Here is a 22,428-nt window from a genome sequence, read left to right as displayed (position 1 = left end):
TCTAAGGGGGGGGCGTTCTCCTTCCCTCCTCTGTCAGATTAAGACTTCCTAAATGAGAACAAATTCCACCTCCTCCTCGTCTCCGTTTTAATTTCCCAGCAGGATTGTGCTGGCGTGGCTTTGTATCTGCACGGCCGAGGTGAAGGATGAGGATATTCATACTTTGGCTACTTGGCCCAATTTATTTTTTGGGCAGAGGAGGGAGTTTGTGTGGTTGTGTGTGGTGTTGTGTGTGTGTGTGTGTGTGTGTGTGTGTGATCTCACTGGTTTTAATAGGATTTGCTCAAATACATTTTCTCCATTTTAGGAGTTGTTCTTCATCATACTATAAGACACTGGGTTTACCAAATAATGTATCATCTAATCAGTGTTTTGTTTGTTTTGAAATGTGTGTTTATTGCTTTTGTTACAGTCGCAGTTATAAAATTAAATGTGTGTGGGTGGACGGGTGGCACGAGTAAGTATTTCTTAGTGTGAAGATGTGAGTGTGTGTGCTTTATGTGTATGAGAGAAAATGGCATCTAGTTAGTGCTCTAATGAGCGGCTCTGTAAACAATAATAATGAGTTTTTCTTCTTTGTGTGGACTGTGGAAATGTTTTGTCCTCACTTAGTGAAAGGGCTATTTATGGATTAAGCCTTTATTGTAGGGGTTGGGGTATACTTAGTCTTAGGTTAAGATTGGGGGATGATAAAGATCAGGCAGTGATAGTTCTTTGCAAGAGCAAGTACGTTTAAATGGAAACACAATGCCACTCAGACTATGTAAAATGTCACAGACAACAAAAAAGTATGAATACACTGTATGGTTATGTTTAGGTTCTTGGTTAAATATTGCAAAAGTTAACATTGAATAAAAGCACAGTACATAATGTGTTTTAACTTATTTACTGTCAAGAAAACTGCAATCTTTCTCTAACTTTAACCAAAGGGCTTTAGTTGCCTAAAACTCACCACATACAGGTTGCTAACCCCTGTTTCTAGTGTCAAAGTCCAAAATGTTTTGCATATTTCAGTCATCCAAGAAAACATTGCCTGTGATCAAAATCCACAACATAATTCGGAAAACTAATTAGTATTATTAAATAAACTTAATTTCGAGAAGACAGGGTTGCACAAGCCTTGCGAGTATTGCTCGTTAACAATAATTGTGTAAATAAGCAACCTGCCAGGTTCTCCAGCAATTTCCATGACTTTGTGCCAAGCAGAACCTCATATTCGTTTGAGCCTGTAATCACGGTGACAAGCATCACACTAAAGAGGTTTTCAGCAAGTCTCTACAGAACTTCCAGGTAAATTAAGTTTTCTTGTGTCTGAGCTCAATCCCACACCGCCTGCTATCCCTTAATGCCAGTGATTCTTAACACTGTTAGGAATGTAGTTCCTCACAAGTATAGAAGTAAAAACTTGTGCAGAAGTGGGTGGGTGTGCTAAAACAAGTATTTCTGCAAATATGAGTGTGTGTTTGTGTGTGCGTACGTATGCATGTGAGACAGACGACATGAGCTGTAGTGAGTACTCAGAGTGAGTAAGACAGTGAGAGGAAGATGATGTCGATTTTTTGGTGAACACGAGGGAGGTGAGAAGCGGGGAGGGATGGACTGGTGTGTGTGTGTGTGTGTGTGTGTGTGTGTGTGGTGTGTGTGTGTGTGTAATGGCAGGTGGCGTTGTAGTGTGCTTTCTGCTCACACACTCTGATACAAACACACACACACACACACACACACACATGTGCCATCTGTAGCCTCCCAGCAGAGCTAAGAACGACTGGTCAGACTGAGTTTGTCGGCACTACAACACAGAAATCACTCATGTATTATAAAATTTGAACATTGTAGCCTGCAGCTTCTCCTGTGTGTGTGTGTGTGTGTGTGTGTGTGTGTGTGTGTGTGTGTGTGTGTGTGCTGTGTATTTGAGTGTGCAAACTTGTATTACTTACATTGTGAGGACATAAATCTACTCACACAGTCAAATTTGTGGGACTTACCTCCCAATTACAAGAGACAAAAAAGCTGGTCCAGACAAGGTAAACAATTTAATTTTAGGGTTAAGCTTCTGGTTAGGGTTGGGGTTAGATATGTAGTGGTTATGGTTCCTCATGTGAAAAAGGTTGAGTGTGTGTGTCAGGCTCTAATATAATGTTGACAGCATTTTTTGGCCAAGGCCGTTGTGTTAAATTCAAAACGTGACTAAGCTCTCAATAGCTCATCAACTTATTGGATCCAGAGTCAACTAAATTCTGTTTAGAAAAGGGTGCACAAAATAATGTAAACACCAAGGCAGAACACATATAAGTTAACATATTCTTTGATTTAAATGAAGCTGGTACTGGAGAACTTTTATGTGGATAATTAAGCTGCTTTTTGGCATGTTAAAAACTGAAAACATTAACTTGCAAATAATATTTGCAAAGTATGTGTCATTTCAGGTTGCATCAATAACAGGAAACAGAAAGTAGGAGGTCACCCTAAAACTGTTTTTGAATTGACAATAAACTTAAGGTTTAGGTGTCAGACCCTCAGAATCAAACAAAAAGAGCAGTTTGAACTGACGTTTAACAATCACACAGGTAGAGGCATCCACACTTGTACCCACACAAGCCTGTTTGGACAAGAATTGCAACCTCTCTCTGGATGGCACCATCGCTCTCTCTGTCAGCAACTGAGTGCAACAAGTTCACACCGTTTTCCTGAGGTTGTTGAAAGCCATTCTGGGTAATGAAGGAAATTACTACATGAAGTAGAAGTAGACGAGGCCTGTTGGGGGAAAACGGGCATGCCAAACTGTTTATTACAATACTTGATCAAACCTGAACCCCTGAAAGTTTGGTCTGGGTGTATCAAAAGACGAATGTTTCCTTTAGAGCCACATGGTTTATAGAGAGGTGCAAGTTTTTGGAAGAATCTTTTAATGTCTGGAGAGGAAGGTGGAGAGCAGACGGTGTTTGCACAGACAGATTCAGATGAAGGGAAAAGAGAGGTGGATGGAATAAATGAACGAAGAGAGGTGTGAGGCTGCTCTGCAGAAACACTGAGTCATTCCCAGCTTTAGCTTTGCTTCGCAGGAGGTGAATGTAACGACAGCTCAAAATTCGCCCCATAAATGCTCCCGTGATACCTTCCAGATGTGTGTTAAGAAGTTGGCCGCGGGGGGAGAGCAAAACAACACAACACCGCGAGCATGTTAATGAGCTGTAGTGTATGAGCGGAGCAGGGCGAGGGCGTCTGCTTATAGCTCCAGTAGCTTGGGAAGAAGGCGGGAAGGAATGTGGGGCTGTGTGAAAATTCCCCTTCTCTGTCTGGATCTTATTTATTTAATTTTGCAATTTTGCAACATTGTCAGTGCTCAGCGGTCACTGCTGTGGTCAGTTACTGTATCACGTATCTCAGTGGGTCTTATCATACTGTGAGACAACTGAATAATTAGAGATTCTTATTGGATTTTATCTCTAATTAATTGGATTTGTTTTCTGTAGGTGTTACTTTTTCCTGATGATGCTAACCACCCACCTCTTATCATTTTAAATAAAGCATTATTTCTGCTGATTGAAGGGTAGTGTTAGTTTCAGAACTGAGGTAGAACTGAAATTACAGAGTATGTATTATGTAAATGCAAGTTTCTCTATTATTAATGCTCTAATTCTATTGTATTTAAATTGATATAGAACTTACTACTGCTGTACCTTGCTGCATTGACATCTTTAACAAAAGAATCAATTCTAGGGTGAAGAGTGTCCTTTAATTCCTTATCTTTGATTGGTCAAATCATTGTTGTTTTGTTTACCCTAAAACATGGATAAGTGGTCACTTTTTCAGCCCTGAGTATGTAGTGTTTTTTATATATCAGTTACCGGTATATAGCTGCACATTTTTCTTTCTCTTTCTTAAATTCTTCTAGATTCCTACTTTAACCAACACGTCTTCAAGATGCAGCATTAAACATGTACATCTCCTGACCTTCCCTTGAACCTCCTGCTACTGGTTGCTTATTAAGCTTGACATCTAGTTCACTTGAACCTCCTGTTCTGTGCATCACTGTGGGTAGAAGTACCACTTAATAGCATAAAATGTGAAATTAAACATCTGGTGTTGGGCCTGCAGATGGAGTAGCGATTGTTTTGCCCTTGAGCAAGGCATTTGCTACGGACAGCTGCATTTGGAGGGCACGAGTAGCCGGTGTGGTTAATGAGTGATGTGTGTTAGATGGCGAGGAGGCTGCAGGGCTGCAGACTGAAAGACTCTCCTTAACTAGAGTGTGAGGAGACAGACCCACTTCATTAAACGGCCTGTCTCGGTAAACACCGACTGCCTCCAGGACTGGCTGGAGTGACTGAGTGAGTGAGTGTAGCCATCTGCATGCAGACAGACACACATTCATCCAAACACACACTTTCCCTCCATCCCTCTCTCTCTCTCTCTCTCTCTCCCTATGGCTTTTATTTGATGAGTCTCCGTAAGACAGCGATGGGAGAGGAGGGGGAGCGAGGTGCAAGTTTGATGCTATGAATAAAAACGCCATCACCTAAACATCACCGTCGGCACTAAGACTTTACAAGTGAACACTTAAGTCCATTCCTCACCGGGCGTGTAAAGCTCTCTGTGAACACATGGAGAATAATACTGAGAGACAGAGAGAAACATAAAGTCGGAGAAAGAACAGATTTTGTACACCTCCGGCTCAAATTCCTCGATTTAAACATGAAAACCATTGTTTATGCCCTTAGCTGTCAGCACGGCTGATACATTATGTGTATAAAACTGAGAATTACTGTATGTTTGACAGTGTAGAAATGTTACCGTTGTTTATTAATCAAATTCGATATTCAGGTTTTCAGAGGATGTAGCTGCAGCAGTCATATGCAAGTTGATGTTCATTAAGCAAATGACTGGCAGTATGTTACACCAGGATGTATCGAGAGAGTCAGAGCTCTGCTGCTGCTGCTTTTGCTGCTGGTGGTGTTGAATTATGAATTTGTATTGATTTTTTTATGCAGTGTTAATTGTTGTCAGTTTGCTACCTGCAACTTCTCCTGTATGATTGTGCTAGATGATTCTATTGATTGATCAGGTCTCTTGTTGAGGGAAACATCTTTTTGCTTGTTTCAGGTGAATATTAAAAAGTAAAACCTCTTCTAATGTTTAAAATGATGCCCATTGAGGGATGTCTCGCTGTCTTCAGTGGTCTAAGACGAATATCATATAGCAGTATTGTCCCTGGTTCGATTCAGGCCGGGGACCTATATTGCATGGGCCCTTTCTTTATTGCGACATTTCTTTTCATTATAATGAAAGAAAAATACAGAAATTATCTTTAGAAATATATGTTTATTATTATGTTGTTATATATTTTTCAAGACCATATTGTCTGTCTACCTGTCCTCCATTTGTCCATCGTTCACAAATCCAGACCTAAACCTTTAAATCAAGATGTCTGTAAGAGATTTGAAGGGAAAAATCAACTTTCCCACGTCGAAACCCATGAAGAGACTCTTTGAAAACCACCACCTAACAAGCTTTCTGTCTGCACGCTAATGTTGTTAGCCATGAGGAAAATCAGCAGTCAACAGCCGAATTCCTCGAGTCTGAGACAAGCTGACTGTCTGAGCTTCGGTCCAAACCTGCTGATGAAGTTTTTCACCATGTGGGAACGCTATAGGTGTTTTTGTCTGTTCTGGTTCGGCTGTATGCAAAAATGTTAAAACCTTGCACAGTTATTTATCTGGCTGGGTCAGGAGGTCTTCCTTTGAATCGGTGTTTCTGGAGGGAAGGGTCTCATTAGACACACATTCTTACCTGAGAGCTTTTACTGCTGATCAGCAAGCCGCCATGCTGGAGGAATATTTTGATATTCTACCCAGCATCCTTAGAAAAACTCTCTGTTCTCTTGTCAGAGAGGTCAGAGGTCAGGCTCGGCTTCATCACAGAGACCCCAAAGGGTGGTATGGATTATCTGTCTTGTTCAAGGACACCACAGCTGATGTGAGCATTCAGGTCCTGGTTTGTACTATTTTACCCTTTTCAGCTTTTAGATATCCTCACCAGGCAAAGTTGTTTCCACAGCTGGCTGCAGGAGGAAGAAGCTTGTTATATCATATAACAAGTTCTGCATAATGTGCTTTATTTGTACAGCACTTATCAAAACAGTCGCAAAGTGCTTTCAGACAGTATGGACATAATGAAAGACAAATGTCTACACAAGAAGAATGTCAGATGTGAAAAACATGGTAAAAGAATGCGAACAAAACACTTAAAACCATACACATGAAGACTATAAAACAAGTTTTCAAAGTAAATCTTGATTTACATGTTCCACCAAAGGTGTACCAGAGTCTTGATGTCTATGGTATAGAGGTATAGGCTACATCTAATGGATTCCCCCTGGGTTTTCGCATCCTCATGGCCAGAGGGTACATCTGAGTCTGGGTCAGGTCTGATGGTCAGCACAGATTATCTGTTCGGAGTCTTTTCACATTTCTGATATGATCGACCTGGTATGAAAATCCTGAACATACTCTGAAGTTTCCAGGGAAAGTAAAGTAGATAAGTAGAGGTTACGCAGAAGTGGGTCTGATTGTTGATTATTTTTCCATTTGAGAAGTCCAGACAACACTGATGTTATAGAAATCAGCATGCAACTGCAATTATCATTACAAGATAAGTGTATGAGTATGTCAGGGATGACTGTATATACTCAATTATCATCAGTATGTGATTTTCACTTGCTGGAATAATTTTGTGATAAAAGGTTGAAATGTACTTCTGCTACATCTACATTTTATTGCACCTTATTCTTCTTTTCTGTAGATAAAACACAGATCTCCATTATTGAAGTTTATGGAAATATCCCTTTGCCTGCCATGTCGGCTGATACTTGAGAGCTTTGTTGAACCACTTATCTGTGGATTATTTTGTGTAGTTCGACTGCATGATAGTGATAGCAGCACAAAGTGTGTTCTACTTCAGAAAACCAAATGGTGGGACAGAATGTTTTGTGTATTGCATTTTGGTCTATTGAGGCCAGATACTTTAAAAACCTTTCATATCATGAAACTCTGTCTGTAGCTGCTAGAAATAACTGTATGTGCACTTTGACGTTTGCACTGCTCGCAACTCCTAGATTTGCACCAGTAGGCATTGCTAGGCTGAAGGGTCACGAGCTAAAATGGTTTGGGAAGAGTCAAACTTAGAACTGAAAGACAATCTGCAACACAACAGTTTATCAGGCTTTATACTCCCAAGGCCCGGCCTTGTCCTTGTATAATCAGCAATTTAGTCATGGACTCACCTTGCATCTCAGCACGCTTTCTCACGCACGTATAAGACGTAAATCCTCTACAGGCTCTGTGATTCAATCAGCTACAGTGCAGCACAGAGAGAGTCTGCACACACACACTCACATAGATAGATAGAACACACACTTTGGAGTTACTTGACCACTTATATCCGCCCTTAGATCAATTTGGATACTTTGCAGAACATATATACAGCACACACACACACACACACACACACACACACACACACATAATATTTTTAGAGAGGTCACATACAAACAGCGTGCACTTCCAGAGTACCCACTTACACACACTTGAGATGTTGTGAAGCGGACAGTGGGTGGACAGGGGGGCTGGTAAAGGAGGAGGTGCTGCAGCGGTGGTGGGAGGTCCATGCAGACAGCGGAGACTGATGAAGTCTCTCAGTGCGCTCAGTGGGATCCTCAGAGCCTCCCAGTGCTTCACACTGCCATGTGTTCATATTTTTTTGTGCATTTCTGCCCCTCTCTCCTCTCTCTCTCTCTCTCTCTCTCTCTCTCTCTCTCTCTCTCTCTCTCTCTCTCTCTGCCTGTTCCTTTCTCACTCCTGGAGACAGCAGCTTCTGTCCAATCCTTTCCGAAATCTGATGTCTTTTTTTCTTCTTTCCCCACACATACTTGAGACAGAGCTGCTGTTTTCTTGTCAGTGAGAACAGTAAAAACATGCACACAAGGTGTTTTTTAACTTCAGATGTAGCCCAGTGGATATATGGAGCTAAATATCTGGTCATATATCTTACTTGTGGGGAAAATAGGGTTTTCTCTGAATGTGCATGCTGACATGTTCCTATATATCTTCTTTGAGATTAAATGTACCTTACGTGATGGTGACTCACAAATTATCTGTGACTATACTGTAGTCTGTTGAAATCATACAACTATAAACATTGATCATTTCACCGTGCAAAGGAAGACAGACGAGCACCCAACATTCATTGAATAATACACTATTACAGCTGCTGTATTTTCTTCACTGTGAAAGGCTCAAATTTGCTGCTGTAACATGGAAATCTTCCGTCATTCAATTGAGTCATGATTTACAGCATGTTCCCGCAGCAGCAGCTATACGGACAAGAAGACAAAACATTCCAAAGCAGATCAGCTGACCAGATTGGCATTTGGGGAAACTTCTCAATTCAGTCAAAATGAGGAAATACTGGAAGAAGTAAACATGTTTGAGAAACACAGATATGCATCCTTTGTTGTGGTTTCACAGTGTGCTTCACTAGCACAAAGTGTACAGGAATTACATTCAAGAGAAGATAGAAACAGTTATTTAACAGTACGGTCACAGTACGTGTTCATGTTAGGAAATTAAATTGTGCTCTGTATTTACATAAAGTTGAGAGACCTGCAAGAAAAGAACGGTCAATATTAACGCAGCAGCAGCTATCATATCCTAACTTCGATTTTCTATGGGTCAAGCTCCAAAATGTCTGATCCTACATTTCCCATAAAGCAGCTAGTTTGTGTCTTTCATTAGACGCTCTGTGCCTCCAGGATCAACAAAAAGGCAATCCAGGCATTACCAAAAATAGCAACGAGGAAGGAATACATTAAAAAGCCTTTACTGTAATTGCTAAATGATTAAAAAAGCCAACATGTTTTGACCACTGTAGGTCTTCATCAGGGCTTTAAACAAACAACGCCTCGCCATGCCTCCAGTCTGTAACACCAGCTTTCTGTTGGACATTTGTAGGGATTAGTCCTTCTCATGTAAAATCAGTGGAAGGCCTCTTTAAATTGCATCACCACTAATCGCGGAATAACTAATCAACTTTGCATAGCCTAAATGAGGTTTTAGACAGATAAATTAAGCTCAGACACAATAATTAATCATGCATATGCTCAGAAGCTGTGTGCATTCAAGCAAAGAGGCATAAAACACTGCAGCCCAGTAATCCACTGGGACAGGTTAATGTAAAAATCAATCATGCGCTCATATTCATCTAAAGATATGTATTGCACCTATTTGCAGCAGCGTAAACCTTTCATCTCCTCTCTCCTCCTATAGGTACGACTACGTGGAGGTTTACAATGGCGGGGACGAGCTTTCAGCCATGTTGGGGAAGTTTTGCGGGAAGATTGCACCGTCTCCAATCATCTCCAGCGGCAGCCAGCTCCTCATCAAGTTCGTCTCTGACTATGAGACACACGGAGCGGGGTTCTCTGTTCGCTACGAGGTCTTCAAGACAGGTGTGTACTGGTCTGCTGTTTCATGATATAACCGTTGTAACGTCCTTGTTGTAGCTGCTTGTATTGGAAAGCAGCTTCAGCTAAAAGCCAAAAGAGCCTGCTGTTTTCTACACACTCCGCTGAATGTGATAAATCGCCTGATGGAAAACAGACGATTTAAATTCAATTGTAGTTTAGCCAGGTTTCCACAGGTTTGTTATGTAGCCTTTGGATCGATCTCATGGATCACCTTGCTATACACATAATGAAAAATAATCAGAATTGAATACATTTTACACATGTCCTCTGTGGCTTAAAGGGAAATCTGGTGCCATACAACCTGTTTTTATTCACTGAGTGTTGGCATCATACTCACCAAGTAAAGGTAAGGTAAAAAGATGTCTGACTGAGTGATGAGATGGTCATACAGGTTGGAAACAAACAATCCAGGTTAGCCTAACCTACATGGAAGAGAAAATGAAGGAAAACTGTCAAATTGAATTACCACTGGCCCTTATAACTATACTACAACATAACATATCATAACTCAGGAAAAGGATGCTAGCCTCGACCGCGAGGTCAACTCGAACAGCCGTACGTGGAGCTCGATGTTGGCTTCAGTTCAGTTACGTTAACAAAGAGACAGAAACTAAAACTACTTCAGGGATGAGGGTGATCATTCATTCTCATCACGGCCTCAATAAAAGGTTTCTATGTACATTCATCTGCAGCACACCACTCTCTAGCATCCATATCTCTTCTCTCCATTTCTTTCTCCTCTGCCCTCAGGCCAGCTCATATTGGCTAAAACCCTCCCTCGCGAGCTTGACAGCCAATCAAAAATAACAAATGATAACCTGTGTGACAATTGTCTTAAAACAAGTCTGGAGGGGATCTTTAACATAACTGTGCAATTAGGGATTACTGACTTTTTAGGCGCACTCACTGTCAGTTTTATCTCAAATAAAGTGTTTTTAGATAATCTAGCTAATTGGCTCATTTATAACCCGTCTGATCATCTGACTGCTCGTTTCTTGCATCCTTGATTTTGTCCTGTTTCCAGATCCCAGTGTTATGATAAGCAAATGAGACAATAAGACCAAAGTTGTAAAATATAATAAAATAAAATCTGAATTATTCTTTAAATTACGCACAACAAAAGCATCTTTTTTCTTAGATTGTTAATCAAACAGTAACCAGCATCCCAAAATACCCTTTCAGATAATATTAATCTATGTCCACAGTCTTGTCCAAGGTTGTCCAAACAGCCTGAGGTTAACCCTCTGGTACACTGACCTCTGCTAGTCAAATGAACTCAAAGACCCAGAATTCCATTGGAGGGACAGTGAGTCCCAGCTGGGGCAGGATGCCAGCAGGATAGGCTAACATAAACAGGGCCCGTCAAGGAAGGAACCTTGCTCCCGTGTCCTACATTTGTATTTGCTCTTCCCCCGTGGGTCCACTTGGGTAGCTGCCAAACGGCGAGTCTCCTGCGACCACTTCAGTTTCCACCAACGGGGACTGGAGATAAATCAGATAACGAGGGAACATGCGTTTATGTGAGATTCCTCATCTTCTCTCTTCTTTTTTTTTGTTTGCACCCCTGAGAGCAATAACCATTCATGGAATTACAGGGTCCAGAAATAACAATCCCCAGGTGGACTTCCGTTTGAAAAGCACTGTATTGTATTGTGAAAAATGGATAGGCAGGTGCTTTTTTTGTACTTGAATGAGGAGTAAGGCAATAATATGAGCAGGGTTGGGGGCCCTGTTCACAGCGGAGCTCCTCCAGGCTCTGCACTGCAGTCTGTTCTCTCTAAGCTACAAAGTACAGCCCTAATTCAGATACACCCTTTCAATTCAGCTTGTATCGACTTTAATTTCAGAGTGCAAAGTGGAGCTGTGACCAATGAATGACAGGATGTTATTAGAAAGTCAGTGTAATAAATCTTTAAAAGTAGGTCAGCAGAGCATCATTTGGGATTTCGTACAGATATAGTTTCCATAATAGATGTGTGATGATTTCCATATGAGCTTTGATCGCTGATGCATTGATCAAACTGGTGCTGCAGTCTGGGTCAGCATGCCAGTTACTTTCAATATCTTTTTATCTTTTTTTATGAAATGGACACCTGTGATGGTGATGAAAGTTAAATAGAACAAGGATAAACCATCCATTTATGTAAGTAAATGGAATTTAAAATGTCAGTTTGTTTAGTTCCACTTCCTCTAGTGTTAATTAGACAAAGATATATCTAAAAACCAAAATTAACTAGCTACTTACATGATTCTGAAGTCTAAAAAGACTGTATAAGGGTTTAAGTACATTTTTATTTTTAAAACAGCAGTTTAGAAAACAGTCTCACCACAAGGTCCATTTAGTAGCTGTTCAGAAGCTTTCAGTCACATTTTCATCCTCAGCCCAGTTTTCATGGAATTGTAGATTTTAAGATTTTGTCTTGTTTTTTACTTGCTGGATAATTAACTTTGAACTTCCGCTTTAACTGTGCTGATGAGGATCATGTGATATAATCAAAAGCTCCACTACAGTTACTGCACTGACCTTATGGTTTGACCACCTGAAAGCTGAGATTTGATTTAGAAAATTCAAATCTGCTCTAACCTGACCACTGCTTTGACTATTTTCTATTAATGCAGTCAGTGGATGAATACAACGAGCCAGTTTGACGCTCTCCTGTTGTCTGCTGGTGTGAACCTGCAGGGTATGAACAAGGCACGGATGACACATCTGTGTGTCTCTGCGCGTTGCTGCTGTCCCTCCTTGTGTTTGTCAGGGCAACAGTTTTCCTGTTGTTTTTGTTGCTTGCTGAGAACGTCTGGCTGCTGTCTCTTCACTACCGGCTACTGTTCAGCTGCAGGAAGATGGTATCTCTCTGTGTGTGTGTGTGTGTGTGTGTGTGTGTGTGTGTGTGTGTGAGTGAGAGAGAGAGAGAGAGAGAGAGAGAATGTGGCTCGATCTACCTTTGTGTGTGTATCTTTTTGATGCAGTTTGTTTATCTTGTGTTACTATGTGCCTATATCTTTCTGTCTTTGTGATTCAGAATAGTCAATGTAGATCTGGTTTTCTTTGTGTGTGTGTTTGTGTAATGTGTGCGAGCAGCAGACAGGTGCACGGGACCCCAGGCTCATTTAGCTAATGGGCTGTTTGTCCTTGGAGGCAACAGGGGTGACCTGCAGATGAGATGGATGCTCTGGCATAGAAGAGGGGCTTGGAAAACTAGGACAGCATGTGTGTGGGGGAGTGTGTGTGTGTGTTGGCCTCAATATGGGTCCTCTACCCTCTAACAAGTTAAAAACAGCACTTGTACTCACTCAGGTAATCCCCCTGCCATGTCGCTGCCTTCCTCCTCACCACATTTAAAATCCATTACAGTCAGAACAGCATATTGAAACTCGCTGCTAAATGGAGCCGCTGCTCTGGTTACAAACAGGCTTTATACTCTATTGAGACCTCCCTCTTTGTCTCTGTGGTACTAAATCACTCTCTCTGTTTTTGTTCTTTGATCTCAGAACAGTTGTTTGCATCTAATAGTGCATCAAATAGTAAGCCTTGAAGTGTCAGAGCGGCACAGTTTGACAGAAAATACTCAATTTTAGATATCAGACGTGTTTTATATACGATTTTTAAGCAATTCTGCAGACATATGACCACAAAACACTTCATTTATGATCAAAGTTAAGTGATGGTGAGGTTATAAGAAACCAACAGGCCTACAGGATTCAAATACATCCCAAAAAAGAATAATTAAAAAGTGACCAATGATGGAACAAAAAGCAATCAGACAAATAGTGAAAAAGTTAAAATTATGCGTAATACATATAATTGACACATATTTTACATAATGTATGTATAATGAACTGGATCTTAACATAATGAATCTTAATAAGGATGTTTGTCTACTTCTCTGACTCCCCGTTTACTGTTGGGTCAATTAGGTGTTACTGTCCACCTGTAAGATCTTTAAGAAATGTCCAACCTGCTTTTTCTTGCATGAATAAAGTGTGTATTGTAGTTATTTCACCATGCACTGGAATATTACCAAGTGCTGATGTTTGGAATAACATTATGTGACTTAGTCTAGCACCAAAAAATATACAATACACAATATTATATCTCAGTTTTCTGACTCTCATGAAGCTACTTTATAGGTTCAGGGTTTCCACCAGAAACACGACAGCATTGGTTGTTTGGTTCAGACGCTAAAAAAATGACTCTAAAAAATGTTTTTGTTTCTTGTGCAATAAATGACTGTCCTCTCTTAGTACCAAAGGCAGAAGAAGCATGTTGTAAGCCAACCGCCAACGTCGGTTTCTTGTAAGCATGACCAGCAGAGTCATAACTATCATTGGTGACCTTATATCCTCTGTATTTCTGGGAATTGAGGGAATATAATTACCCAGAGGAGTTTCTGATTTAAACATTTCTTTTAAGGGTTAATCTGGTTTTAGAGTCAATATCATTACATGTGTCTATTTTTAAGCAAGACAAGTATATTCGATTAGAATTAAAGGCTATTCAGAGTTCAGACCAAATTAAGAGGCTAAAAGTTACAGCAATTATTAAGTTAAATCATTAAATATATTGAGAATTATATGAGTCTACAAACCTTTCTGTGTCTCTATATCTGTCGTTCTCTTTACCTCTCCTCCCTTTTGTCTGACTCTCTCTTCCTTGTCTGTCATTACGCTGCGAAAACCCCAAAACACCACCACAAAAAGCCGAAACCCTCCTACAGATGACAAGCTCAGTTTGGCCCTAAAGATAGTGCTCAGCAAAAGTGGGTAAATCTCTGTCTAATGAGCGTTGGGCTGTAAAGCTCCGGCACATCCGCCTCTCATAACCATAACCATAACTCCACCCTCTGCTGACCACAGAATACATATCATTTATAAATGATAGCCAAGTGAGCCTTCCTCAGCGTCCCGGAACTATATTTGCCCCAACTCTCTCGTTTTATTGCAGGTTTTCAAACCAGAAACACATGTCTCAGCGGTTTAGTCAACGGCGGTGTGTGTGGGGGGGAGGGGGTGAGCCACGGTTGATTGAAGGGTCGTTGATAAAAAGATGAAAAAAAGGAAGAAAGATGGATGGACAGAGAATGAGCCAATGAGAGATGAGAGCAATGTACCGTGCTGTTTGAGGGAAGTATACGCGCTCGTGTTAGTGACATAACACGATACGCTTGAACACACAATGTATGCAACCTCTGAACAACAAACAATATCAAAAATATGTAAACACTTACATATGGCAACAGTGTTGGGTTTTTGGCTCACTTTGGTCTTTTTAAGACATTTTAACTGAGAGAATGTGACCTTTTTGGCTTCATTGGCAGCCTTGTTACAGATAAAATGAAATTTGGAAGACAGTTCAGCCACAGGCCAGAGAACAGATTGTCTGTTTTAGGCTTGGATTCAGGATTTCATAACATTTCTGACCTTTTTTGTTTCTTTTTTTTTTTTTGCTTGTTTGAATGAAGCGAAGCCTGGTTGAAGGTATGCTGCCTCTGAATGGATTCTAGTTTGTTTCATCTTTTGTTGATACAGCGGTTTGTAGGAAGTCAGAAATGTATTCCACTTCTTAGATGTGTACTCGCTCGTCTTTGGATCAAAAGGCGCTTTGTTGCTCTCGTCCACAACGCTCTGAATAGAATCAGCTGGCGATGGGCTCCGAGCCGACAGTGGCCCATGTGGTTCAAGTCTTGCATTAATGCATGATAGCTACAAAAAAAAAATATTTTTTATAGTTATTAGTTTTTAAATTCAAGGCATTTTATGAACTTTCAAGGATATTTTTACCCTGAAATCACATTCATTTCTGACCTTGACAGATATGCAGCAGCACAGACTTCTCACAAAGCAAAGATCTACTCAACACACACACACACACACACACACACACACACACACACACACACACACACACACACAGGTGGAAAGAGTGCCAGCTGAGCAGGATCGAAGCTTGCCTCATCCCTTCCACATCGTTCATCATGTCGCCCTTTTAATGACACCACCTGTGTCAACAGCAAGGGGTCCACTGGAGTGTGTGTCTCCGTGTGTGTGGATTCGGGTTTACGAGCATGCTCAGATAACATGCAGGTCACATCTGACCTGGCAACATAAGAATCCCTAACACACACACACACACACACACACACACACACACACACACACACACACACACACACACACACAAATGCCTCCCAGAGATGATTGACCCTTGTCCGGTCTTCCTCCCACAGAGATCAGTCACCTTCTTTGCAACCCTGTGTCACTTTATGACAAGAAAGGTGTGAACTGCCAGCCGCCGGTTGACTGATGCGAGCCGACGCCGAGATTTTTCATGAGCGGTAACGACAGTGTCGATGTGACTGTGGAGGAAACAGCTTGTGTACAAAAAAACAACAATGACATAACAGCTGCCGCGTTCGCCGCTGTTCCGTTTGTATTTTTTATCAGGAGACATTCATGTCACCTGTTGTTACTGCGTAGTGAATTTTTCAGAAGGCTTTATGTCATAAGCCAACAGTCTATAGGAGCATGTGATGTTTATGAGGAATTATATGAGCATGGGCACTGTGAATAGGGGGGGCAGCACCCTCTAAAATCTGACATAACCAGTACATAAAAATATTTAAACTTATAATGACACAGAAATTTACATGTGAAAACTGGTATTTATGGCAGGAAAGAAGTCTTGTTTTCTAATGTTTTATCCATTCAATTTTTTTTTTTAAATTGTGTAAAATAACTATTAAATAGGCTATAAATTATCCTTACCATTCATATTAATGCAAAAACCATGAATGTCAAGTAATTTAGTATTTGGTATGACGTCATTACATAGATTTTCTCAACTCTGATTATGAGGTGTGTTGAAGCATTTACAGGGTCTCTCTCTCTCTCTTGCATAATGCTCCCTGTACCTGTTACATCATGAGCCAAGTCCAACATCTTCTCAGCAGTACTCTCTTATCATCACAAGCTACATGGCAGGATTGGCACATACATGCGTCAACAAACTCTCCTCCTGAGTTGCATGGAAATAAATAAAAACGTTGCTCTAAAACAGTGGTTTTTCAAACTGTGGTCCGTTAAACCAGCGGGGGTCTCTGAGAGGGCTGTAGGGCGTCCACTGCAGCAAGGGGAAATATTATTTTTGATGCCATTTTTTGGGGAAGTTGGAACAACAAGGAAACAAACAATGTTGTTTGTTTTGATTGTAATTTATAGTGACCCTAGCTTGATTGACCGTGAAGACTTCCAATAAAAATGAGCTCTTAAATGGGGATCTGTGGTCTAAAATATGAAGCTCAATACATTAACTTAGTTCACATACAGAATACAGAGGTCATATCGCGAATGCTCTGAAAATAAGAGCAAAGAATATGTGTACCTTCTGAGGAAAACTCCAGAGCCAAGCTGGCAGAAACAAAGCCCAAAACCAATCAAATCAAAATTAAAGTCTTTACTCACTCAACAAAGGATTTTACAGGAATTTACGATGCCTTGTTAATAATCCAGCACAACAGCATCACGCGACTGCACAAAAATGATGAATATAAAAAAAGGGAGATAGGTAAACACAACACAGCTGACGATTTTATCACTCGAAGGTGTTACGTGCAAAGGCATGAATGAAAGTGTGGGAAGTGAAACATCATCGTCGAATAACAGCAGACAATATTTGTGGGGATTTTCTTTTGTGTAAGTAAACAAGTAAAGCTCATATAGGATTTTATATAGATTCTTACAGGATAGATTATAAGTGTTGCAGCTGAAAAAAACACCAATCAAAGAGCTACAAGAACAAATCAAAGCAAGAGAGCCTCATTTAAATACCATAGAGAAAGAAATAGGTCTTATGGGTGATATTGGAGCACAAACTCATTAGTGTACGGCGAATCGACGAACACAGAACGGCGCTGATATTTGACTCTGAATACAAATTATGAGGTCGTGGTTGAATGATTATGTAGGGTAGCGTGTGTGTGCATTTGGATGTGTCTAATGAGCTAATAGGGGGTGTATTTGTCTGTCTATGAGTGTATCTGTGTGTGGTTGTTGTTGTTGTTGTTTGTCGACCATGATCAGTCTCCGTAAACAGCCTCTCAGTGTCTGCGACCGTCAATAACTCCCCACCCCCCAGTCACAACACAGACACAGACGGCTCCGGCAGGGGAGGGGGCCAGTTGGTCTGATTGGATGGAGATGACATGAGTTTTGTCAATAAAACAAAGCTTATGTTTGAATCTGTTACTGCGTCTTAAAGATTGAATCGGCCTCATTTAACTTTTTTCCAAATCTGCTAATTTGGTCACTTTATCTGGAACCGGTGGTGGGTTTTTTTCTATTTCGTGTTACTGTCATGTGATATTGTCATTAATAAAAAAGGGATTTTTTTCTGTCTCACTGAGAGATTGTTTGCTGAATCCCTCCATTGTTTGGGAGGAAAATCTAGTTTTAAGACTCAGTTAAAGTAAATCTTTGTTCCAGTGAAGTCACAGCTGTAAAAGTGTTTCCGGCTGCCAAAGTTTTAGACAACCAGAAAGGTCAAAAACAGAAGAAACTGCATTTCCAAAATGTCTGTGCTTATTTTTGCAGCAGGAAAAACAAAAAAGGTCAAAAATAGAAGATATAGACTAGTAAACAGTATTAACTGGCACTTGTTTGCTGGAAATGTTTTTTTTTTCTGTTTCAAAGTACCACGAACGGCTCATTTTGTACCAGTAAAAGAGCGCAAGTGATATTTAAAGTGATGTGTGAACACGTTGTGACCCCCGACCCCTGAGGGTTCACAGCTCTGTCCAAGCGAGAATTAGTCACTCCGTCCAAACAAGTCTTGACACTTTAATCAGTATCTTCTCTCCTTGCAGGTCCAGAATGTTCCAGGAACTTTACGGCTCCCAGAGGCGTCATCAAAACGCCGGGCTTCCCCGAGAAGTACCCCAACAACCTGGACTGCACCTTCATGATATTTGCCCCCAAGATGACTGAGATCGTGGTGGAGTTTGACAGCTTCGACATGGAGCCCGACACCACGCCGCCGCCGGGCGCCCTCTGCCGATACGACTGGCTGGAGATCTGGGACGGCTTCCCCGCAGGTGAGCAGAGGCTTTGGCTCAGGCTGGGTAAAGGAAATATTTCTAGTGAAGCGTTAATGGAAATTATGATCATGGAAAACCCATTTCCTCAACTGGCTACACTGGAAAAAACACAAAAACATACTTTTAGGCTGCAAAATTTAAATTTCTTGTGAATTTTTTTGCACTTTCAATGCCTTTTTTTTGCTCAAGACCCTGTCTAAGAAACAGATGCGTATGGCGGAGGCAAAACAACACAAAAAAACAGGTGAAAACATTCTATAAGAAAGTGCAAAAGGGGTGTTCAGCTTCTGTCTCAAACACATTCTTATAGCTGAAGAAATACTTAATAAGCTATAAAATGTATGCACTGCCAAGATAGAGCAGTGAGATAAAAAAAAAGGGGCTGAATGTCAGACAGAAAAAAAGATGAAGGTGAAAGAATCCTTGAATTGCTTCGCCACAGGTGGAGGGTAAGAACGGGGAAAATGGGATGCAGATGCAGAGGATAAATATGCGGAGCTGTGAAGCAGCAGAGAGAAGGATGAGAAGGGCTGGGGACGGCTTCCCCCTGCAGATGTTGACAGAAAACAGACAGAGATGCAGACAGAGACATGTGGAGGTGAAGGGGAGGAGGAGGGAGGAGAACAAAGGATGGATGGCTTCCCTGCAGGTGGAACCGGTTCAGATTGAGCGATGGAGGGAAAAGGAGAAAGCAGAGGCGAAAAATAGATTGATAAAGACACGAGGAAGATGTGGGCTGAAGGAGGGGAGTCGGGAGAGAGGGGAGGGAGGTGTGTTTTCACTTGTTTTATATTTGGGAGACAACTTTTTCTGCATATTTCAGCAACAGCGGGATAAATCCGTAAACAGGTTGCAGTTTGTTCTTTCGAGGACATTTTATCACTTCACTTAAGAGCCTGGCGTCTTCGTAATTCTTGTTTTTATTGGCACATTTTCTCATTTACAAAAGGATTTACAGGCTGTTTAAGGAATTTGGCACAGGAGGATAATACTGTATCTCTTTGTCCTGATTGGCTGGATATACAAGGGGCCCACTCTGTTCACATTAAGCTCTGATTTGTTGAGTTCGTCACTGACTCTGGAAGTCAATTTAAAGGGGATATAGGGGATTTTCCTCTCGGCAGCACATGTTTCTGTCACATTTGTACATCTCAGAGTTTGAAAAAATAGGTTCTCTTAGACCTTTAAAACTAAATAGTTTAAAAGGTTTCTGTAAATACAGGAATGGCTTTAAAGGACCAGTGTGTAGGATTCAGTAGCTGCTAGAAGTGAACCAATGAATATTGCTCGCCGTACAAGCCTGTAGGAGAAACTATAGTGGTAGCAAAACAACGGCCCCAGTATTTGGTTTGTCCGTTGTGGGTTATGGTAAAAACATGGTGATTCAACATGGTGGACTTTCTGTGTAGATAAAAACACAATTGTTATTTTCAGGTGATTTTACACTAATGAAAACATACCTATGAATATTATATTCCAAAACTCTCAAGGTAATCAACATGTCCACTTGAGACAGGAATAAAATGAAGCCTGTCTTACAAAACATGCAGATTTTCTCTAATTCTGCCAAATAAAACCTTTAAATCTCTTAAACTTGAAGCCCAAACTAAAATGCATCAAATACTAAAGACAGTCTCTTGCTACTCATTGGTTACTTGTTGAAGTTTAGCAGGCGATCCACACTGTCTCCCAGAAGATTATTTATTATTAACAGTTTTCACCTTGAGCTCCCCCAGAAAAAACGCACATATTGACCTTCCAAGATCTCAGCGCTCACTGGTTACACTTTTTGGGAATTATGTTTACTTGCTGTCTTGCGAAGACTTAGATGATAAGATCAATACCACCTTTTCCGGCCGATAAACATGAAGCCAGCAACCAGTTAGCTTAGAGGGAAACAGTTATCCAGGCTCTCTCCAAAGGTTAAAAAAAATCACCTATTAGCGCCTTTAAAGCTCGCTAGAGTCCCTAAAATGTCAAACTATTCCTTTAACATGCAGAAGCTTACAGTAGCTAGTAGTCATTCATTTCTCAGCAGTACACACAGAGGCTGGATGTACTGAAAGAGCCTCCTTCACAGCTTGCTCATTGTTCCCTCACCAGCCACGTTCGGAGAATCAGCTCTCATGAACATGAATGACGGAGACGCATCCTGCTCTACCCTCTGTTCACACTCCGTCCCCTCGTTTGGACAGCGTTTCTCGGCTTCCATTGTTGTCTAATTAGCCGTACAGTGTGCAGATAATGGTGAGAGCTACATACCTTGGACAGGCCTGAGCACGCTGCCAGGATGCCCACAATACTCGCTGCTGTGCCCAAAGCTTTGCCTGATTATTGCCAGGGAGGAGACTGGCATGGGAGCACGAGGGACACAAAGACTGGCACAGGTATACAGACAGTGACATACACTTTAAAGCTGTGCCAGCATACATAACACGCCAGGGCTTTTCCTGTCAAATGATCTGTGTGTGTGTGTGTGTGTGTGTGTGTGTGCATTCAGGTGTGTGTGTTTGATGCTGTACAGCTCTGTATTCCTGTGTTTGCTGAGTGAACATGTGTGTCAGTGCAGATAACAAAGCATCTCTGCAGCAGGGTGAAGACCAGGATGTAGTTTTTCATCCCATCAAACGCATTCGCAGTGTTAACACGAACTCCAAACATTCCCATCATGCACTGTTGGGTTTTTTTGTTTTTGTGTTTGAGAGCTTTTCTTCCAAAGGAAATGATACTGGTGGGATTTAATCAGACAAACAAGCATGTAGGGCTCATTATGTTTGTATTTATTCTTTAGAAAATAATCTAATAATTTTATGGCATCGTTTTATTTATTTTTTACAGAAAACAATGAGCCTTACAAATGTCCTAAATGGAGATTTTTTACTCCTTCAGAACATCTTTCAGGGCATTCTTATCACGAGGTACATGTATTTGTTTTTTTATGCTGTAAAAAGAACAGATAGAGTTTGCTTATGGTGAAGGTTATGAGATGGGGCTTAAAGCTCTGGAAACACCAAGTCAGTGGACCTAGTAATAAGATTTTTTTTTTTTTTTTTGTCAAAAAGCTGTTTTCAAGGTTGAGAAAGAACTTGCAGAAAGCTACTGTTTGTTTATGATGTTGAAATGCTGGAATTGAATCTTCTTCTGCTTGCTGTTTACCTCAGATATGACCGTTTCTTAAATAAATGTAAATGCAGCCATTTTGCTTGAAGGATTTTTCCCATTTTATAGCTGATTGCATCGACAGCAGAGACAGCCTCACCATTTCACACTGCCTCCGATAAGGCTGCAATAATTCAACCTGTAATCCGTCACAGATTATCGACTACCTGCTTTAAACTGTAACTGATAAACATAATCCACCAGATTAACAAAGCTCAGCATTCCAATGCGATTGCCTTGTGTTATTTTTTGTGGGGGGGTTATTTTGCCTCCGAGCTGAAGGAAAAGTATAATTTCTGTAACATTTATGACTTCATTCTGGCCTGAACGTTCACCCCCTCGGGTCCTCAAGAGGCTGCAGATACAGTATCTCTACGAAACAGGAGGCTCCACAAACCTGGCATTGTTTCCCACAGATAAGAACAGGATGAAATGGCCAGCAAACTGTGGGCAGCCAGCGACGTCAGCACTCACAGTGTTAAAGACATGAGACAGTCTGTCGCTGTGTGCTGCATGTAAGGGAAGATGTTAGCCCCAGTTTGTGCCTCTCATTTTACATTTGGAGCTCAGAATGTCTTTTTCCTGAAAGATAAATCTCCAGCAGTCTTCTAAAAAACAGCGCAGACGGTCAGTGGACAAGATTGGAAGATGTTT

At 41.0% G+C, this 22,428-nt stretch overlaps 1 protein-coding gene across 4 annotated transcripts in view; it reads left to right on the top strand.

The window, feature by feature from the left end:
* The window catches only part of LOC127368552 (neuropilin-1a), a 122,338-nt gene that overhangs the window by 14,334 nt on the left and 85,576 nt on the right, over nt 1-22,428 (top strand). For all 4 annotated transcript variants that reach the window (XM_051409480.1, XM_051409489.1, XM_051409499.1 and 1 more), the window contains exons 3-4: nt 9,324-9,505; nt 18,385-18,612. In XM_051409480.1, the coding sequence (XP_051265440.1) occupies nt 9,324-9,505; nt 18,385-18,612 (410 nt within the window). The remainder of the gene's footprint in view (nt 1-9,323; nt 9,506-18,384; nt 18,613-22,428) is intronic.

Source organism: Dicentrarchus labrax, unplaced genomic scaffold (genome assembly GCF_905237075.1).
Source record: "Dicentrarchus labrax unplaced genomic scaffold, dlabrax2021, whole genome shotgun sequence".
NCBI lineage: Eukaryota > Metazoa > Chordata > Actinopteri > Moronidae > Dicentrarchus > Dicentrarchus labrax.
This window is presented reverse-complemented; position numbering and strand designations above follow the sequence as displayed.